Source organism: Phragmites australis, chromosome 20, assembly GCF_958298935.1.
Source record: "Phragmites australis chromosome 20, lpPhrAust1.1, whole genome shotgun sequence".
NCBI classification, from domain to species: domain Eukaryota; kingdom Viridiplantae; phylum Streptophyta; class Magnoliopsida; order Poales; family Poaceae; genus Phragmites; species Phragmites australis.
The window spans coordinates 4114510-4136349 of NC_084940.1; the positions used below are offsets into that span (position 1 = coordinate 4114510).

The following is a 21840-nucleotide window of genomic DNA, read 5'->3' on the forward strand; positions in this document are numbered from 1 at the left end:
ATGATGATGACCCGTGAGAGCAGTTTCAATGGAACCTAGGGTTCATAAATATCCACGAGAGCTATGTGTTTTTCTGGATATTTTTATAGCAACTTCATTCTCTCCTGTTTTACTCTCGCTCTTAGTTTTTGAGGTGTGTTGGGTGACAAAATAGGAGAAAATCATCTATTTTGAAAGAAATTAGTGATGGGCCTATTCACCCCCTTTAGTCGTCATTTTCGTGTGAGGAACCGTCCAAATAGTATTCTAATTAATCATCAGGAGGATCATTATTCATAATCACAACCTCGACGATTAACCAGAATACCATTCCGGTAGTCCCGGCACGTGTTTTGTGCCCAGGATCGGAACACATGCCTTCCAACTCAAATATCACAACACAGTTTAATAGAGAGCAAGTAATTAAACTGGATTACAATTATTAAACATGCAACTGCTTCCACAATTTACAACAAAAGAAGAACAGCAACAACTAAGCAGCGGAAGAAAAACCTATACAACAAAAGAGTATGGAGCCGTATGCCCTTAGGCTCCATACCAAAAGCGCCGGAGTTCGGAGTAGAAGGTGCTACTCCTGCCCGCCACCCGGATCGGCAGGCAAAAAGTAGCCGAAAACTGCCTCTTCCTCGCCGACCTGTGAACCTGAAAACAACTTAAGGGCAGCACCCCTTAGTACGAAGGTACTAGCAAGTCTTACACAGTATGAGTATATATATTCTCGACTCCAAGGATCATGCATTTAAAGCTGTAGCAAGGATTAAGACATGTTTAAGTTCATTAAGCGGTAAGCAACCTAGACTCTAGGTGTAAGCAACTAACTTAACCAACCACCGACTCAAACTCTGCCAACCAACTGACCACAACAGATATGTAAACAAGTGTATAAAAGTAAACCATTACCACCAAACCACCGACCACATACCGACCAAACCACCCCAATCCAACCATGCCACAACCCATATCGAAACTCTACGACCAAAATATGGTCGCTCGGTGGAGATAAGCGATAGCGATGCTCATGACCGAGAGCGCGGCAGTTCGAACTGATTATACACCCTACAGGGGGATACTCCTGGACCCACACAACACAGGGACCATACGGCTTGTGCCACCCGCTAAGATGCGCACAAGGGGGTACCCGTGACAACCTTTCCCAACCAGGCCCAACCATGTGGATCAACCATAGCTCGGCGAGGCGGTATTAGAACTACTCCTCGAGCAAACTAATACCGCTAAAAGCCCGGACTCAAACCGGACTCACACCGTCTATGACGAGGCCCACATGACCACGTCTGCGAAGGTAATCGGCTCGCCTACCATTATATCAGCATGTGGTGAGTAAGGTAAGTGCTAAAGCCGACTACACCGATGATCGGTGCTTAACCGGTGCAAGCGGTCTACGGTGTCCGGGTTCCCTTCCCGAACTGCCTGAGGACTCCTCGTGAGCAGATGACACCCCTAACACCGCCCACACCTCGTCTCAACTCACCACTCAGCAACCGACACATCATCAACATAACCACAAATGTGAACAGGTAAAAAGCCCTAGGCTCGCGACAACGGTGGACGCCGTCGTCGACTTCTACCGGAAAGCCTAAGTACCATTAAGCATAGCGAACTAAAATTAGACCGCGATGACACCACTAGGCTCCAATGGAATAATACATGACACGTGACCGAAATGGAAGAATGTATAGGCATAGGTTCTACCCAACTCGGAACCCGACTCATGCAATGCATACATAAGCGTAGATAACATATTAGATTTCAATTTGACACGGTGCAATATGATAGATGCTTGCCTTGCTGCCCTAGCTGCTGCTCACAGTTACCCGAGTCAAGATCACCACTGCGGGAACCTCCGGGGACAGCCTCGTTCGCCTCGTTCGCCGGTTCGAAGTTCCCTAAAAGAATCACGCGTGCAATGTAATGAACATGAATGACATGCAATGAAAGATGCTTTAGCAATGCACTTATGCCATGAGTTAAAAGCCTTAGGGATTTCCTTATCTGAATTATTGTTTAACATTTGACAACTTCCTAGATTGATCAAGCTTACTCTAAGGTTAAATCCAAAAGAAAGTTAACTATACTTAACAAGAGGGCAACTCTTTTGAGTAAACAAGGAACCCACTAACAGGATTTACACAACTCAATTTATGGACTAACCAATTATGAAATGTTTAAAGATTGAAACCATTTTAACAACTTATTAATCCTCAGTAATCATTTCATAAACCCTAGTATTATTAATAAACATGGCATAATTTAACAAGATTAACAGAATTTGGTTTGCAAATTTTGGACTCATCAAAAATTGTTTATGAATTATTGAAGATTAAACACACTCATTAATTGAATAAACGTAATTATACCTTTCACAATACCTAGTATTTTTCATGTGTAGAGTATGACAATACAAGGCCAACAAAATTAGATTCATCAATTTTGGAAATACCAAACTTTAAGTATGAATTATCAAAGCCTAGACATAAACCATTAACTCAATAATTCACAGCACACATTTCATGGCCACTAGCATTTTTAATGGACAGATCATGATACAACAAAACCAACAAAATTGGTTTTAGGAATTTTGGAGCTCTACACAATTTCCTATGCATTTTTCAAGTTTTCAGCTGATTTAACATTGAACAAATATTCTAATTCGCATTTTCGATTTTCTCTAATATTCAAATGGGCCCACGCCTTTTTCTACCGACACCGGCCTAGCCCAAGCCACTGACCGGCGGGGCCGGCACATCTTGACCCGAGTCAAAACTGACTCGCGCCAGAACAGAGCGCAACACGGCTGGCCGGGGCTCGGCTTGAGCCCGCCGGCGGCGAGCGGCGCAGTCCAAGCGGCTGGCAACGGCAGCTGCGGCTCCAGCATGTGCGCGGGGATCCATTTGAGGCACACGCCGTCACTGTCGACGGCCGGAGAATGGCTAGCGGCGGCGGACGGCGGAAACTATACGACGGCGGCTCGGTCTTGACTCGCCGACGACGAACGGCGGCATAACACGCCTGGCCGAATGCACCAACACGTTCCACGCGAGCATGTGGACCTAACGGCATGCTCGCCGGCCGACGAGCTCTACGGCGGCACGGCTGGCGGCACGCGCGGGGAGGCGGCGGCGGCTCGGCCATCGTGGACACACGCGCCGATGACGGGACGGAGGAAAAACGCCGTGCGCAAAAGGTGTACAGGAGCATGGGGAAGCTCACCGCGCAGCAGGTTGGGCCGGAGAAGCGAGGGCACGGCGGGTCGACGAAGGGCGGCGGAGTTCGGCTGCCGCCGTTGGGGAAGAAGGCGTGGATGGCTCCAATCCTTGCGGGAAACAGCCAGGGAAGGAGGGGACACGGCGGAGGAGCTCGGGGCGCTCTTCCCTGCGGCTCTACTGGGCTCGGGCTCGAGGGAGCTTGCCGGTGGCGCGTCGGCTTGGCCAGCGGCGCGGCGCAATGCAGCTCGGCGCTGTGGTGCTCTGGGCGACAGGAAGAGCAAGCGAGGGAGAGAGAGATATAAGGCAGAGGCGAAGGAGGAGATAAGGCCTGGGCCGATCTTTTGGCCGGCAACGTGGAGCTGGCCACCGAAGTCAAGATTTGCGGCGCCGCCTTGCTCTGTGAGAGCGGGAGAAGGGGAAGCAGAGGCTGCCTGAGCGAAGGGGATGACAGGTGGGGCCGATGAACAGTGACCGCCAGGCAAAAATATCTTCACTACTTTGGTTATCAAGGTGGAGGCCTTACTGTGGTCTAAAAATTGTGGGACAAATTTTGTTGGCTTCTATAAATCATGAACAATCCATTTTACCTTGTTTGACCCAAAAAGCTTGCACCAAATTCAAATGAAAATTCTCCAAAGAGGCAAGCTTTTCTAACTTGTGTTAATTTTTATGCCTTTAAAATAATTCCCAAAAATTTGGGAAAATTCATTTATATTCTCCTCCAGGCACCTACTAATTTCTAAAATTGTTTCCAGCCCTATGTTGTATAGAAATATGGTGAGTTGCTTAACAACGCATCAACTAATATTGATTTTTACAATTTATTTAATTAAAAATTGCATGCCTAAAATTGCTCAAAACCAAACAAATGATGCTAATGACGTCCATTAGCACTTAACTATATGTTTTGGAAATTTTGGGCCATGACATTTCGGTTCTACAATTGGTATCGGAGTTAGTTTGATCACTTGTTGATCTTCACCGGCTTTGTGATCCGTAGGCGATAATAGAGAGGCATGAGAAGATCTCTCTTTTTGAAGGTCGTGATTTTTCATACTGGAAGGGCGTCCCATCCGTAGGTGTGTTGGATAATAAAATAGGAGAAGACTTTCCATTTCGAAAGAAATTAGTGAGACGTCTATTCGCCCCATCTCTAATCGCCATTCTCGATCCTACAGAAATGATAATATTATGAAATCTCCAATAGCTTTCAACATGAAAGCAATTTGTCTCCCCTGGAGTGCCCTCAACACCATAGGGACTTAGGGAGTGAAAAACAGGAGAATTTTTTATTTATATATTTTTAAATAAAAATTTATAAATATATTCTTCCGTTTTGAAAATATGCGGATCTAGACTCCTATTGGCTATTGGAACTGCACATATATGTACAATTTTCAAAACGTCCACCAACAGTAACCCAATGAATGGGCCATTTTTCAGCATACACCCCAGTTCGTGGGCTTTTCTTGCGGTGTACAAGATGGGCCATAGCTCAAAGCACACCAGTGTCCAGCAAAGTGGCCGGTTAAAAAAAAGGTAGGAGAAAATTTCTCTCAAAAAAATGGGAGAAAAAGGAAATGGAGGTGGCACCAGCAGCACGCTTCTGCTTGCCGTGAGTTGGATGAAGGCCGTCTTTTCCCTCCGCTGCAACCCGTCGTGGCGACCAACCGGATGATTGGAGCCTTGACCCTGAATGCGTGCGTCTCGTCTTCCCTCGACCGTTTGAACACGGACGGCCGCGCGCGCGCGCGTCCCATGGTGAATCTGAAGCCGGCAAACCGAGCGACCGAGCGGGGCAGACGAGCACGAGCGCGCTTGCAGGCGTTGGCACGAGGCTGTCGGCCGGCCGGCCGGCCGGCACCACCCAACAACGCCGCTGAATGGTCCCTTTGGTCGCATGCGTGCCCACCTGCTGTACCCGCTTGTCTCCTGGGTCCGGACCCCCGAAAACTCACCCATGCAGCAAGCGCCACATCATCAACGAGCTGTAACTCTGGCTACTTGCATGCAAGTTAGCATGAACCTGATGCGTCAGGCCGGGCCGGGGACGGGGATGATGGACAGGTCGGGGCGGTTTGGAGTGAGGGGGAAGGCAAGCCACAGCGGCCGTCGGCTTTTCTTGTGCCGGACGCGACCGCCGCGCACCATGCGGCGTTGGTGCGCGCGCGGCGGCGCCTTCCGTTCCACGGCTCCACCTCACCGTTTCCTTTTTCACAAGTTCTCCGCTCCAATCAGAGCGGGTGCGTTTGGTTGACATGATCATAACACATCGATTATGGAGGGTCGTCAAAAAGCCAAGCCTTGTTTAAGAACTCCATGAGTACCATCAATGGTCTTGCACCGTTTAAACTGTCCTTTGTCGTAGGGAATTCAAATGTTAAATAGTGTATGTAGCTCATGTTCTTGCGAGGCAGCGTGCCGGCGTGCCGCCGTGTCTGAGCATAATATCCAGGTGTGAGTTGATCTTACTCCTGATTTTGGTTTAGGTCTTTTGGCCAGCGATTTAGCGTTGTCGACTGGTTAATGGAATGCAAGTATGTTTCCTTCAGGGGGAAAATGGTCTTGCACTGTTTTGTACTACAGCACTATTCAGCGACGCCGTATGAATATCGAGTACTCGCAGTCGGCCAGTATCAGCTCGTACTCAATTACTTGTATTAGCAATAACATGCATGGCCCAGAACTGCGAGGCAAATAAATTTCTCTCCCTTTCCCGTCTGGTTTTGTAGCACATGGTTTTGCTCACCTGCTTAAACCATCGACGAATCGAAGCCCAACTAGATTGGTTCGCCCCCACGAGCCATAGGTAACCGTGGGCACAGGTATTTTTTTTAAAAAAAAAATTGGGCACAGGCATTTGGTGGCTTGTACCAAGACGGCAGGCCTCTTGCTTCGCATCCATCTGTTCTCTCACCCTTCCTCCGGACAATAACGAGCAGCGCGTGTGCTGAACCAGGGGCATTTCACGTTGGTGTGTCGCGTGTTAAGAGTACCCATCTCTTACCGGATGTAACAGCTGCGAAGACAGTGAGGAAAATTTGCTTCTACTGTAACGCTACTCCTGGGACTGCGGTTCATTGAGCAGTGTATTTCTGGCGGCCAACCCCTCTCTCTCTCTCTCTCTGCAGCATAGTGTTATCTTGCTCCCTTCCGTTCTGCTGAAAGTCTCGAACTCTTCCTCTGCTCTTTATCTTGTTTTTGTCCCGCTTGGTAGATTTTGCCGAGCCTTCGACGATCTCATGCTGCTGCTAGCCTGCTAGGCTGGTACAGGTAGGAGTCTCTTAATCCGGACGAAAGGGGGGTTTTATCCTGAGAAGCTGATAGCTTGCCAGATTCTGTGTTATACCACAGGTCCACTGCCGGTCAGTTCCATTTTCTTGCTCTCGTTCTTGTTTTTGTTCTTCACAAGTAGTACCTGTTCTGTGGAGTTCGAGCTCCATGTGTTCGTATATGTTGGAGCTCAAGAGAGTAGGCTGCAGACATCGTCCTTGCCCTTGTCTGAACTCTGAAGTTTCTGGATTATATGGTACAGTAGTCTTGTTCGTATTTGATTTTCCTATCGTATTCATCACTTGAAGAATATATGCGTGGTTCGAATCTTTCTCCCCCAATATCTGAATGTCATTTTTAGGGACATGCTATCAAATAGGCAAAGAACAGTCGATTGCTCTGTACCTTCTGTTAACCATTTCTAGCTGCACATTCTTTTTTCTGCTTCTTCCCCTCTGTTTTTTTTCTTTCGAACTCCTGCCTTAGTTTCAGGCCTGAATCATTTTCCATTTTGGCTATTTGCAGTTGTTTGATTGACCGAGTGGCACACCAGCACCAGCACAAGACCACGATCCCCTTGTTGGTTGAGTTTCTCCGGCCACAGATGGGCAGGCCTAGAGGAGGAAAGGCTAAAAAATCCACTGAGGCAGCGAAAACCGAGGACGCCGGCAGCGGCGGCGAGGAGGCCGTGATCTCAGCCTGCAATAGGAGGGGGCGGCGAAGGCCCCAGAAGCACCTCAAGGTTGACACTGACGAGGAAGAGGACGACGTCAAGGTAGAGGAGGACAGTGACGGTGCCAAACCGACCGTGCCGAGCAAGGGCTCGGTTGAGAGTGGAGGGAAGAAGAGGAGGCGGCAACCGAAACGCGGCTGCGACTCCGTGGTGGAGGAGAAGGATGATGAGCACGTGAGGCAGAACGGGTTCCGGCAACTTGGGAGCCGGCGGAAGAGCACCCCGCGGCGAGCTGCCGAGGCAGGGGTGGAGTGCAAGTAGCGAGTGAGTTCCGATGAGCTACGCGAGCAATGGCAGATTGTTTTTTTTTCTTTCTTTCTTGTCTAGTTGTCTTACTCGTTGTTGTATAAATCAAGTGTCCAGGAGCCTATGGTGACTTCACTCCATCAGAGCATGAGCGTGCTATGACTCGTGAGAATGCTAATGATAAGCTGCCAAATTACTATCACAAGCTGGAATTAGCAAGATACACAAGCTGGTGTGCAGTAGAAGTTTCTGAACAATCTATTGACCCGTCAAGGGATTGGGCTTGTGTATTCCACACCTCTGCTTCTCTGGCTGTGCCATTTCTTGTTCCCCATCTAGCTTTCAGTCAATTTTTGTATCTGAATCACTGCCTGGATGAGTCTGCTTGCATCATAAAAACCGGTCGCTCTATGTACTTGGTAGATACATCTTCTTCCATCTGTTTTTGAGCAAACGAGATGAACTTATGTCAACACGATCTATTGTGCTGAACTCCTATATACTGTTGGTACATAGAGCTCTGGCACATACTGAATTTTCTCATCGCTGAACATCCTCTGCAATCTCTGAAGGTCATTTTGTTAGGCTGTTTGTGTTCGGAATTCCAGGTCCAGCTACTTTTGGCAGGTATACATGCCATCGCCCCCACCTTACCACGCGTACCTTCACCATCCGAGCACACGTACTTGCCGCTCGCAAGTCGCAACACGGCGGCGGGCGGTGCATCGCTTTGGTGCTCTGCCTATCGTTGTGCACGAGAAAAGGTAACAGTAAGATCACGTCGAAAAGAAAACTCGCAGCTTAAAACCGAGCCAGAAAGGCATTCTCTTCCCCAGCCTTCCTCAGTGCTTCACTCCCCCGTACCGTCCAAACCGACGCGTACCACCGCCTCCCCCACGCGCTCCCTGGCCGCTGCATCGGGGCAAAAACCGCGCCGCGATACGTGTGAGACTGCGAGTCGGGGGCGGGGCGGGGCGGGGCGGGGCAGGGGGCACGCAACATGGCAGGCGGGCGGGAGGGGACGCCCCCGCCCCCCAACCCCACCGTCGGGCCAACCCAATCAGACGCGGCGCCGAGGAAAGCGACTTCTCCTCCGCGGAGCGGTCACAGCCCCCGCACTGTTCCGGTCCGGGGCCAATCCGCGGCCCTCCTCGTCCGGGTCAGATGGGATTAAGGAGGGCAATGAGCTACGTTCCTCGGTAACCTATAGAGAATTTCTCTATTAGGGAAAATTGACCTTCGTGAATTAATACGAGAACGGGACCGGAATGCGCTCTTTGTCCTCGCTCTCTATTATATACTACTCAATATTATACATACATATGTTTTTATTAATATATAAATATATAAATATTACATTACGTACGAAAATAATAAATTACTTATTTATATTACAGGCACATTGTTAATATATAAAAATAATCAACAATAATTCAATTTTACATCACAATTGATGATCAGGCTGATGGTACGTTAGTGGTCAAACCACTGTTTGGCAGACCGTGAGACTCTACCAACACCACTTTGTGAGGCTCCCGACGAAGGCTCCAGCGAAATCTTTGACCACAAAAGGTATAAAAATACTCTATAAGACTAGGGAAGTTTTTCTAAAGTGGTTTAGACAATATTTATCGAGCTAAACTCAAAGTACCTTATGAATAAGCACAAGGCTAGGGTTAAACTTGAGTCTAAATGATATTGGGATCGACTCGAGTTTGGGAATGACGGAGAATCGGTAGGGGACGTCTCACCTTAATGTAGAAAAGTTTTCTACTGGAGTGGTTTACTCTGGAGAAGCTTCGATTTGAAGATTGGGCTCTGAGTGGTGTAGGGGCTTGAGATGAATGAACTCGCATGGAAACTTCACTGACGACGAGGGTGAAGGAGATGAGCCCGACGAAGCCTTCGGGAAGCTCGAGGACGTTCCCTCCGTTGATCTTCAATCATCATGGATGTTGAGGTGATCTCTTCCTTTATCTTGACGTGGGTGAAAGAGTAAGTGAGAGTGAGAGTGTGTGAGAGACTTGGCGATTTTTTTAAGTGGAGCCTTTACGCTGTGGAGGTCAGATTGCCGAAAGCCCACATAGCAAGCCTAGCGGCCAGACCACAAGGAATCCCAGTTAGACTACGAGAGGGATCCTTTGCTAAGTGTTTCTAAATTTGTCACTTTTTCTATTCTTCTTTTTCTCCAAAGTATCTAGTGCTTCTCTAAAAAGTTCTAGACTATCTCTAAAGTATTTTTGAAACATATTTAAACTCAGATTATCAAATAAATACGCATAAATATAATACCATATTGATTATGAATGTTTAATCATATAATTAGTATTTTGGGACGTGACATATTCATCCTCGGGATTAGATCCGACGCATTAAAGGTCTCGATGTCTCCAATCAATAGTATGTGTAAAAGACACTTAAACGTGAGTGATGCGGTTAGATTGTATGTTGGTGTTATGCCCCTTATGTTTGGATATGTGATGTGACTGTTACTAGGAGGCACAGGGCTAGGTAAATGTGTCGGACGATGCGCCAGAAGACGAGAGTGAAACCAAGATACACCTCATGTTTGGATAGGTTGTTTTAGCTTTTTCCAAAAAAGCTAGAAATTATTCAAACGGTTGGTTTTTGGTGGTTTTTAGCTAGCTGATTAAGTAGTTGTGACTGAAATTAACTACAAATTGATAAGCTGATTCTAACTGGCTTTTTTCCTTATAAATATGTTAAAAAACTAAAAATTTATAATAAAAATCAACTACCAAAATTCAATGGCGATAACTTTTTTAAGCTAGTAAAAACCCCATAGTCACGTCATATCTAAACGGACTCACAATTCTAGGTAGAATGCCTTCGCTGCCACGGCCGGCCCAACACGCACGCGATATACAGTCACAGGCGCACAGTAGCGCTCTCTCCCCTTCGGCGCGCGCGGGGGCCCGGCACGGCGCGCGGAGGCCCACGTGCGCCAGCATCCCCGCCCGGCCAGCGCACCAGAGAGCGCACAGTCACCGGTGAGCGTCAGCAACAGTGCCGGCGCCTGCCACTAGCGGCAGGAGGCCCGGCCGGCCGGTCCCTCTCGCCTCGTGTGGTCAGCCGTCTGTCCCGCGCTCGTGCACGGCGCTGCCGCGGGTGCGTCACTGGTGACTGGCCTGCTTATCCCCGTAGCCCACCGTCGCCGTCGCGTCTCTGTAGCTGAGGCTCGCGCCCGCCCGCTGGCGCTGCCGATAGTACCAGCGGCGAGAGAGATTCGGTGCAGGGTTGGGTCATGGCTTCTGTCTAGGGCGGTGCAGACGACGTCACCGCGATGGGAAAGAAAATCCGGGGACTTGCCGAATACGACGCCCGCATGGGCGCTCGTGAAACAATGCCAGTTGCGCGCGACGACGACGGGATCATCGAGCAGAGGTTAAGTGCCACGGCGTGCAACTCTAGAGGGTGGTTACAGACGATGGGGACTGCATGTTTTCTCGTCACGAGAATTTTCAAAGGGCCACCCGTGAAAAGTGTGTCAGCAACTTAGCTTAGGCAACTGAGAATTCTCCATGTTAATTTCCAAACGTTTTACTTGCTCAACGGCTCAAGTATATATATGATCCAAGTACAGGGAACCGGCCCATGTTTATGTCGGAAACAAAAATGACTTGAGGGACAAAAGCAGAGGACAGAATTGCCAATAACCTGTGATTGTTGTGTCGCCAATCTAAAGACACGATGCTGGCGAGTACTACTTTTCTGCTCCTGATTAAATATTTCCTTCCGAAAAACCATCACGACTGCCGAGCACATGGCCAGCTGAAAAGCTAGTTTGGATGAAGGTCAGTTAAGACTGTAAGTCTTATTTCTGTGTATGTGTTTTTACTGAAAACTGGTAGACGCACGTTTGTACTGACTCTTCCATGTACCTGGCTAGTACGAGGCATGGCTCGAACAGCCACCGTTACTAGCTACATATCTCTATTGCGCCGAATGGCTTTCACGGGTTAATCTGCCATTACTATGCTACTTAAACTCTTTAATCTCCTCTTATTGTTCTAGTCTGCTGTACGTGTGGTCCTGCACTTTGTTTAGCTGCATGAATACATTCGTGCGTACTCCACAACTCTTCTATAGACTTCGCGTGCATCTGTTCATGTATGTGTACGGAACAAACTACTTAACCGTATAGTGAGCTTCAGATTCAGATAGATGAGTACCAGCAGGGATTCTAGGGTTCATTTGGTTCAGCGTCCTGCCAAAAGTTGGTTTGCCCACGCACGCAAAACTGTTGCTTGCTCCGACGTCAACACGCTGGCGAGCCCATGTATTGACTATGATCTTGTGCTCGCGTTAGTTCATTTTCTCGCTAACTCGCGGTTAGAATGCTGACGAAAAATCCGTCGGCTAACAATTAGCCAGCCAAACTTTGACGGGGCTAACCCGAGGTAATCCAAACGTGCCACAGCCTTCAAGGATGCAAGTGACATAAAGTAGTGCTCCAGCTGCTATCGAGCCCACAGCCCCAACCAATCCGTTGGAGCATTTTGAGGCAAATCCAAAGCTCACTGCTGCTAACTTTTGAAAGCCTAAAAAATGGGCTCTCTCGGAAGAGATTCTCCACCAATCCGAACGCACCAAAGCAATCTCAGTCGCAGGGCTAGACCAACGGTTAAACTAAGGCAAGAGACGTCTTGTCGAGCTCGAAAGCGGAAACGCCGGAAAGCTAGAGGCCAAGGGCGTCCATCGCCCCATGCCTCCATGTAACCCTCCGTTTTGTTATGTCTCACCGAAGACTATGCTAATGGTACGTACTGCCTACAATTTTTTTAGTTTTTTTGGGGGGGGGGGGGGGGGTGTGGGGATAAGGCTACGTCCACGTGAGAAACCACCGGATGAGTGACCGAGGTTGGAAACCAGGGAATGTTTTACATTATGAAATTTTAGCCTTCAATTCTAGATTCAAAGTCAAAGGGAATCTACGACCTTCCAATGGATAGAATGCCAAGTTTCGATCAAAGGTTTAAATGCTTTGACATGTTTTAAGTGACAATATAAGAAGAGCTTGTGTAAAAATGGGAGGAATATAAACACTTACTTGAAATTAAAATGTCATGTAAAAACCAGTGAAATTTCTAACTAAAAGTGACTTGCAAACTTTGGAAACTTTGTTTGGAAACTTTCACCTTATATTTCATTTCGTCTTCTATATCGAAGCATTTTATTTGGCGAAAAATGAGGTGCTAATGGATGTGGTTTATGAGCATCAAGCTAGAAGAACGAATTTGAGAGGAGCTACCAGCATTGTATTAAAAAGGAGTATAAGGGTCTATTTAGTTCGTGTCAAAATTTATCATGTTTAAGGTTAATTAAGTATGGCTAATTAATTTTTAATACATGTATGACAGAGTTATTAAAAAATTGAGTGTATGATGTGTGAGTTAGAGGCTAACAAAATATGGTTTACCATAATTATACCAGTCAACCAAATAGTTATCAAAAACATATGATACAACTAACATTAGATCTATAAAACTTACACATAAACCAAATAAACCCTAAAAGTATGAAAAACATACACAATAAAACCACCAAATTATAAGACAACGGATGTTAAGATAAGTTCTTATGTACACTTGCAAAGTAGTCTTTCCAAACAACACATAGATTTTATCTATAAAAAAATTAATAATATTAAGTACAACTAACAATCACAAGACACCATATGTAAGGAACTGTACGTTCATACAAAATTAGATATAAGTTAGAATAAAACCTATATATAGGTCTTATAATAAGAATATAGTACTCGAAACCATATATTGGACCATGTACTTAGTCCTCTAGTTAGAATAAAAGGTTGTACTGTACTTTCATTCTAGATCAAATCGAAAACCGCTGTTCCCTCAAATCCTGCAACACGCTAAAATATCCACTGGGTTAGAGGAGCCTCACCTCCGCAATAATAGGAGCCATGGTTCACCGCCTCTCCGGACCCACGCCAGCACCCACCAGGCCACCATCAGTGGTGCAAGCGAGCCGTCGCGGTCGCGCCGGCCAATGGCCATGCACTCCTGAGCGCGCCTAGCTCAGCTAGCCTGTACACTCGCGCGTCTGGTCGATAGACTTGACTTGATGGCACGCCTGGTCTGGAGCCGCCGTGCGGTGCGGTGTGCACGTAGCGAGGGCGGGCAGGAAGGGCCCTACCAGCCCCGATGCGGGAGGAGGCCGACGCGGACGCAGCCGGGCAGGCAGGCACGGCTCCATCGACCAGTCAGCCACTGTGCATGGCCAGCAGCACTGCTGCCGCGGTGCAGCGCGCGCACAGTGCCGCTGACGCTGCCGCTGCCGCTGCTTCCCTGTGCGCGTGATGTGATCGCCGGAGGCAGGCACTGTGCTCCGAATTAAGACGGCACGGATGGAGGACTGTTTCACCAGCAAACGCACTGCTGCTGCGACACCGGCCCGCAAACGAAAGCAAAAACCCCTGGCACCCGCGCCGCGCGTATATAAGGCGTAGGCCGGCGCAGCCGTTTCACCAGGAAGTGGTAGCCGCGTAGAACAGTAGCAGCGGCGCTAGAAAAGAGAGCGTGGTGGTGTGGTGGTGGTAGATGAGTGACAGAGTGAGAGCTGAGCTGAGTAGTGGGAGTGCGTGCACGAAGGGGAAGAGAGAGGAAAGAGACGGCACCACCCACACGACACAGGCGCACACGCGCGCACACTGCACCACACACGCGAAAGCGTTATTTTAAGGGCGGCGCCACCACTGTTGTCGCCTCCTTCCCTCCCTCCTACTCCCTCTGTGCCTTCTTCCGTCTCTCTCATCTCACTTCCTCTAGCTAGAGGGCCTCGGGTCAGAGCGGGGCGGGCAAGAAAGCCGCCACAGCGGTGAGGTGAAAGTGTAGGGGGTAGCACGGTAGCGGGTGGCCATGGAAACTGGTGGCAGCGGCGGAAGCGGCGGGGGAGACGACGTCCACGGGCTCAAGTTCGGCAAGAAGATCTACTTCGAGCAGGACGCGGCTGGCGGGAGCGGGACGGCGGGGGCGGGTGGCAGGAAGGGGAAGGGCGCGGCGGGAGGCGGGGCAGCGTCCTCGGCAGCGGTCGCGGCCACGCAGCCGCCGAGGTGCCAGGTGGAGGGGTGCGGCTTGGATCTGAGCGGCGCGAAGGCGTACTACTGCCGGCACAAGGTGTGCTCCATGCACTCCAAGGCGCCGCGCGTCGTCGTCGCCGGCATCGAGCAGCGCTTCTGCCAACAGTGCAGCAGGTAATCATTAAACGCGTACTCCATCAGTCCCAACCCAAATTGGGTTCCAAGAATTGGCTCTCTTGCGCCTCCAATTATTCTGTTTGCCGTGGAGCTCCTCCTCCTGCTGCTTCGGCCTACCGTTCCACTCGTGGTACCTTGGGAGCTAGCCAGGCTCGTCAGTGTCTGAATTAATGTACTGCATGTAGCTTTAGGAAAATAAATTCAGAAGCCATTCTCTGCAATTGGTTCCTCTAACTCTCTTTAACTGAAAGACAACGAGTTCTGAATATTTTTAGCCATGTTGCAGTGTTCGTGCCAGTAACTGTACTGCTCTTCACTGAACACTTCACAAATTCTGCTGCTGTGTTCATGCATTCGTGATAGCGTTCATGGGATGCTGGATGTAGTGTACCGTTGATGCGAATTTGGTGGATGTCAACTTGATGTAAAATTTGGGCAAGTGGAATCGGACCAGAATAGTAAGGGACATAGATGTGAACATTCATAGTATCTTGTCTGAGTAGCACAGATATAGCAAGCCTAGATTTCCCTTTTTCTTATTCTACTGTAGGTAGGCTATGTGAATGGCTAGTACACTAGTACCTGTAAGACACTATTTAATGCCCTAATGAAATGGAACAGAAGTTGATCTGAGAGAAACAGGGGTGGAATGTAACAAGTACAAATTAAATTGCAATGAATTTACTAGCTGTGCCGATGCTGAAACTTCTTGTAGCAAACTAAGGGTGATTATTATTTAGTTCAGTTCATCTGTGGTCACTTATGGTTCTTGCTTGTAGGTCAATAATGTTGGTTAACTTTTGTTTAATTTACATTTGTATCAAGTGTAAGGGTACACGCGCCCATCTAGTCCTGAATGCTACTTTGATGAATTCTTTGGGGGAAACAATATTGTGCCACGGCCATACTCACATTGTTTGGTGGCTTGTATTGCCTTTTGCAACACTAGAAAAGCTGAAGGTTCTGACCGTTCATTTATAGATAAACCTGCTGTTCATAGATAAAACATCACTTTCTAGGGCTTTACGCGTGTCTGCACCCCGTGAATGATTGCAATGCTCTTTCCACATGTTAACCTTTTAGGAGTATTTTCTTTTCCTAGTGCCCTGATGTATGGATCTAATCATGAAAGGCGTTTCTTTGGTTAATGTCGCTACGTAAAAAAAAAAGTTAGTTCAGGATTAGAAAAACAAATGTATTGCTTGTACCAAGGCAGCTTTTTGTATGACATGTGGTTTGCTTTGTTATTAAGATATCAGTTAGTAGCAGAGTCTTGATTACTGAGTTAACAATTCCTCTTTCCATGTGCAACCAATTTTTTACGGTAAGAAATCACTGCAGTACGCAATTGATCGGTGAATATTCTTCGGTCTGCTTTTGTTATGCAACATTCAAGCTATTGTGCATTGTGATCATAATGTTTGTAGGATTATAACATTATTCATTTCAGATTAATTTGCCTGATTCACAGATGCTGCCTATTTTATTTATTTAGAAATGGAGTTTTTACTCCCAATTTCATTCTGAAATCAGATAACTTACAAGACCACTGCCTATTTTATTGACATTTTTTTTGGTGATACTACACCAGTTGACATACTATATTGGCTCTCTTGTGCCACTGCTTCAGTAACATGGTAACTTGTTAAGTTTGTACCGTGAGTAACTTTTATTCACGCTTATCACAGGTTCCACCAGTTATCTGAATTTGACCAAGGAAAACGTAGCTGCCGCAGACGCCTTGCTGGTCACAATGAGCGCCGGAGGAAGCCACCACCTGGACCTCTCACTTCACGCTATGGCCGGCTTGCTGCATCATTTCAAGGTATCACATGCCGCATGTTGTTATGAACTCATACTTTCTTTTCAAATGCATATGCTAATCTGCTGTTTCTCGAATCTTTTGTTTCATAAGAGCCTGGCAGGTTCAGAAGCCTCCTGTTGGATTTCTCGCACCCAAGGGATGGGTGGACAGCTATTCAGCCCGGCGACCGTATGCCGGGTACTATCCAGTGGCAAGGGAGCCATGAACTTTATCCTCACCGCAGCGCAGTTGTGGGATACAGCGACCATGCATACAACGGCCAGGGTGGCTCGGTGGCGGGGGCACCAGTGCTCCCTGCCTTCGAGCTTCCTCCCGGCGGATGTGTTGCAGGAGCTGCCACCGACTCCAGCTGTGCTCTCTCTCTTCTGTCAACTCAGCCATGGGATACTACCCAAAGTGCGAGCCACAACCGGTCCCTGGCAATGTCCACGGCCAGCGCCTTTGAAGGCACCTCGGTGACGCCCTCAGTCATGGCGAGCAACTACACTGCGGCAGCAAGCACCTGGACTAGCTCCCGGGGCCATGCTGAGGATGCTCTGAACCTGGTCCATCCAGGCTCGGTCCACCACGGCCACTTCTCCGGCGAGCTCGAGCTTGCGCTGCAGGGAAGCGGGCCGCCGAACCCGCCGCATGTCGATCATGGCTCCGGCAGCACCTTCAGCCAGTCCAGCAATGCAATGAACTGGTCCCTGTAGGGACGGATACGGGCCCTTTCCCAGCAACTGCCTCCGGTCGCCACGCCAAGAGACATGGAGCACTTGGGCGGCCTGGTTTTGTGCGCCTTACCTTGCCGTATCAGATTTCAGGGTGGAAAGGGAATTCCTAACTGGTAGATCGTGAATTCCCTTCCCGTGTAGCCCAATGCGTCCATGAATCGATCAAACACCTGATCTGATCCTGTCAATGTAGAACTCCGTAACTTGAACTATTCAATTATGAATATGCTTGTCAAGTGACCTGCTATTTATTCCTCATGTTACTGCTTCTATCTTTCCTTAGTTGGAGTTCAGTGTCTTTTAATAAAAAATCGTTGGTTCGTTTCTGCTTGTAAATTTTTTCGAGTGACCACATGTGAAATCATGAATGCTGAAAAATTGCCGTTATTGTGAAATTGAAAAAATGTTTGGTATTTTGATGATGATGTGCATATTGTACAACAATGTTCTATCATATGTATGTGCAATTCATATATATAAATATAAAGAAGACGAAGAAAAAAGAGAAGCCTCATCTGATCATTTTTCCTTTTGGCTGGCTTGGCCCTTTTTCCCTCTCTCTTGCCACTGAGCCGGCCCAAGGCCTAGCTCCCCACTCCTTATCCTCTCTCGCACCCGAGCTACCCTAGGCGGGCGCCCCTATTCCTCTTCCTCAACCAGCCGCACTGCCAGCCAAGCGTCGCCTCGTGCCTACGATTTTTCCCTGAACGTGTCGCCTTCTCCTCCTCCTGTCCCTTGGGCCTGGGCTCGCTAGCCGCTTCTCCTAGGCTCGAGTTCGCCGGCCTTCCCTCGCGTGAGTCGCTCGGTTTCCCTTTGATCCCCCAACTGTTGCCCCTCTACCTCTTACTCGATTCGGTTCGAATTTTGTTTGAGATGAGTCCGGTCGCCGCAAGCTTCTCCAAATCCCAACCGAACTCATGCTTATCTCCTTTGAGGGAGCCCCGGGTTGCTCCTATGTAAGGAGGAGGGAGTGGGTGCCCAAGGGGATTGACTTTTGGTTTTCGGTGAGGAAGTTCTATTGCAACAACGATTCATCGCCACCACATAAGCTCGACGTCACCGAACCGCACCACCCTCAACTCTAGCTGTGTGGATGGCCGGCCAGAGGTCCGCTGCTGTCATGGCCCTCGCTGGTGAGTTGTAGGCGTGCCCTCTCCCTCATTCTGTTCCTTTAGTTTGGATCCAATGGTGATGCTCTATGATGGCTGGTCGTTGTGTCGTGCATATACTGCTATTTGGCACACTTTGGTCTCCGACCTTCGCGTCGGTGCGCTCTTGCTCTATGTGCTTGTTGTTGTGCCATTGAGGCCAGCCGGTGCCACACTATGCTCAACTTGATCCCTGGCCATGGCCAAGTCGACGAGCCTCTGACAATGCCAGTGCCATGTCGTGGATCTCGTGTCGTGCGTGAAGCCGCTGCCATGCTGCCGGTGTTGCCCGTGCCGTGCTATTACCAATTCGATGGGGCGGCACAGTGGCTTGATGCTTTGTTAGCCTACTACTGCTGATCTAAAGCTGATCATGTGGAGCTACTATCGATCTATTGATGCTCTATCTAGTGGTGACTTACTGTCGTGCTACTGCCCTTGTTAGGCCAGCCTGTTGACATTGCCGATGATGACCAAGCCATCACGTTGTTGCTATGATGATGGGCTCAATCTGAGGTGGTTGTCATTCTTCTGTCCTAGTTAATGCTGCTTATTACGAGATGAGGCTGCTAATGGTCCACTGCCCTTCTGTTGTGTATCATAAATGTGGCTTGACCTTGCCCTATTGCTGATCCTGCCCTGTCTATGTTGATGGTTGTTTGCATCACTGCTAATGATGTGGCTTATAGATTACTTTGTGAGGCTTCATTAAACAATAATGATGTCGCTATTGTCGGTTGCCACTGTTCTCTCATAAAGCCTTTGTGTCTCACTTGTTATCACCCGACCTTTGGGGCTGCTCCTGCCTATGTGGCGTACTCTGTGCTGAGCCTTCATGCTGATTATCGCAGAAAATATGTGCTATTGCGACAGGAGCCTGCGTGGCCCACAAGTGATCACCCTCACCTTTGTAGCTTTGCCTATGTGGCTCATTGCCTATTGCCTTTGGAGACGGCCGATGAGGACAAGTTTGAGGCCTGAAGATGGAATTAGTGAGTTAAGCATGGTGTCAGAGCTCCTAGTTGTGGCCACTCTACCGTTTCTGGTAGAAACTACGCGTTGTGTCGCGCTCCTAGCTTGCCTTTTCTTACATATACAATTCTGAGGTCCATACGTGGCCGATGATGACCTAAGATACATAAACAGTCTAAAAAGCTCATGCTAGACTGTTATCCTGTTCTTTATTACTGTTATTTCTAATGCTTACGTTGCTTGGACTTTGTTGCATGCGACTACAACCTTGCCGACTTGGAGACGACCTTGAGTTGATGACCGCCAATGCTGCTTAATTGGAGGTAGCCCGAAGGATGGGCATAATTAACCGGAGTTGCTTCACAAAGCCCTGTGAACCAAGATGAAGCAATCGCCAAATCGTATGAGATAGTCAGATAGAGTGTGCATTGTGGAGTGACATGTATAAGAGAAACTTGTACTTTATGATTTTGACACAAATGAATAAATTTTAAATGTTTTCGATTGTTACATCCTCCCGTCTTTCGTATACTCTGTATACTGGCACGCCCATAATATTATATTCAAAGTTATATAATACAACTTGACGACGTGAGTTTCTATCGAATTCGCAAAACACATATGTTGCTAAATATGTTGTTTGGATATGCTTGTGATTGCATAATGATATTTGTAGTTTTTATATATGAAATACAATCGCGTGAGTAGTTTTGTGTGTATTGACATGAGTCTAAGTTTGTGAGAATTTGTGCTCAGAATTGGTTGGTTTGTGTATGTGCAGCTGTATCATGAGGGCAGACGTGCTCGGTGATAGGATCGGGACTAGGTTCAAGGAGAATTGTACATCCATCCCAGTCGGGTGCTAGGTTTGCTTGACGAAAACAGAGAATTTGGCCATGTGTGGTGATTCCAGAAATTGGTGGCATGGCCTCGGACGTCATACCCAGTAGGATTGTTCTTTCCGTCACCAAAGGAACAGATTCCCATCTCAGCAGTTCCCAAACGTTATTATTGAAGGCATGAAGAGAGGTCGACACTAGAGCGATGTGTTTAGCTAGATCATCAACTTGGTCATTGATCTTTAGGAAGAGTGCATGGGTTCTGGAGAAGATGAGTCGACCTCCCCTAGTCCAGACTGCTAGGACTTGAACTCAGGTATTGACTATTCCAGTGCCATTATGGCTAATGATGGATTCTCAAAAGCAATTCCATCCGGAAAACCTACGATATCCCACCAGAACATGCTACTGGAAATCCAAAACTATTGTGGTGGTCCATAATACAAACCTAAACTCCCTTTGTCATATGGAGATGAAAACATGGCATCCACGAAGCGACAATGATAGATAGTTTCCTATCCCTTTGCACTGCACATCTTTCTTGTCACACCCGGTTTTAAGACTAAAACCAGATGTAAACCATATGTATACCAGGATCAGTTTATTCATACATATAGCGACTTCATTAGTGCATAACAGACACAATGTTTCTTATTACAATGCTAATTAATACAAAATGACCACACCCGGGTCTAAAGAAAAAAAACATCACAGCGGAAAAGAACAGCGTAGCTCCATGCCAACAGGAAGCCGACCGGGAGCTCCACAATCCTAGAACTCGGCATCATCTTCAGGGAAATCATCCTCAGGGAATTCTTCAAAAGTTTCACCTTTTGAAACAGCAAGCGTGAGTATTTCTAATACTCAACAAGTGGGGAAAAATTAAATTTGATTTGGTGGCTTGAACCAAGGTTTCCTATTCTCTAGGGTTTTCATTTGCATAAAAGCTGATTTTATCCCTGAACTATGGAAAAGCAAATTTTATTTTAAAAAGGAAAATATGTACAAAAGATTTTCTTTAACCTCCAAGAATTAAACCAATTCTCAACCATGAAAAAAAACAACCACCCGACTAATCATGTGAGGGTCCATGCTGCTCATAACCGTGAGCACGACTGAATATTCAGTTTGACACTCTGCAAAGTTTGTACACTTTACCCACGAGTCGTGATCTTCTCTGTTGTCGGTATCTGCCGGTACCTTACACATTTCCGAGGTGTGCGCCAAGAGATCACTAAGAGGCTTTTTCCAAAGAGTCTCCCAGTATGCACTTGCCCACTGAGGTTTCACCACCGTACATAAGTGGAGTAACCCTCCACCCCAGAAGCCCCCTCTTGTGCTGGGTAGAATCGGGAAGTAACCCTTCCTTATCTACAAATCCAATTGGCTCATACAACTCTGGAAGAACATCAATTACTAGGCCAAGTCGTACCATATTGGTCTCGTGGTTGTTCTGTTTGCCATGGATGATCGCTCCACGAACCGGTCCTTAAAATGGTCTGGGCAAGTCCGCCAATAACCCCATGAGGATAGATTACCAAACATTTCCAAACAACCAACCATGCCGGGAAAAATAGCCCTTTCTTGCCCAAAACCCCAATTATCTTTGTTGTTAACTCCCTTA

At 47.7% G+C, this 21840-nt stretch overlaps 2 protein-coding genes across 4 annotated transcripts; both read left to right on the plus strand.

The window, feature by feature from the left end:
- The first annotated feature begins 6099 nt into the window (after positions 1 to 6099).
- On the plus strand, positions 6100 to 7840 carry LOC133902517 (uncharacterized). 3 transcript variants are annotated; one of them, XM_062344132.1, is made up of 3 exons: positions 6100 to 6589; positions 7023 to 7494; positions 7587 to 7840. In XM_062344132.1, the coding sequence occupies exon 2, from the start codon at positions 7102 to 7104 to the stop codon at positions 7489 to 7491; it is 390 nt and encodes a 129-aa protein (XP_062200116.1). In that variant the 5' UTR covers positions 6100 to 6589; positions 7023 to 7101; the 3' UTR covers positions 7492 to 7494; positions 7587 to 7840. The 3 variants fall into 3 exon arrangements, with proteins under 3 accessions (XP_062200116.1, XP_062200115.1, XP_062200117.1); XM_062344131.1 differs by having other exon boundaries at positions 7023 to 7840; XM_062344133.1 differs by lacking the exon at positions 6100 to 6589 and adding an exon at positions 6596 to 6753 and having other exon boundaries at positions 7023 to 7840.
- Positions 7841 to 13979: 6139 nt separating this feature from the next.
- Positions 13980 to 17508, plus strand: LOC133902254 (squamosa promoter-binding-like protein 17). Its single transcript, XM_062343868.1, has 3 exons — positions 13980 to 14713; positions 16405 to 16541; positions 16632 to 17508. The coding sequence occupies exons 1-3, from the start codon at positions 14379 to 14381 to the stop codon at positions 17234 to 17236; spliced, it is 1077 nt and encodes a 358-aa protein (XP_062199852.1). The 5' UTR covers positions 13980 to 14378; the 3' UTR covers positions 17237 to 17508.
- Positions 17509 to 21840: the final 4332 nt, after the last annotated feature.

What these genes read in the sequence shown, in the direction of transcription:
- LOC133902517 (XM_062344131.1), top strand. Translation starts at nt 7,102, where the DNA reads ATGGGCAGGCCTAGAGGAGGAAAGGCTAAAAAATCCACTGAGGCAGCG.
- LOC133902254 (XM_062343868.1), top strand. Translation starts at nt 14,379, where the DNA reads ATGGAAACTGGTGGCAGCGGCGGAAGCGGCGGGGGAGACGACGTCCAC. An exon ending in TTCTGCCAACAGTGCAGCAG is followed by an intron (nt 14,714 to 16,404) that starts GTAATCATTAAA and finishes CGCTTATCACAG; the next exon opens with GTTCCACCAGTTATCTGAAT. An exon ending in GCTTGCTGCATCATTTCAAG is followed by an intron (nt 16,542 to 16,631) that starts GTATCACATGCC and finishes TTGTTTCATAAG; the next exon opens with AGCCTGGCAGGTTCAGAAGC.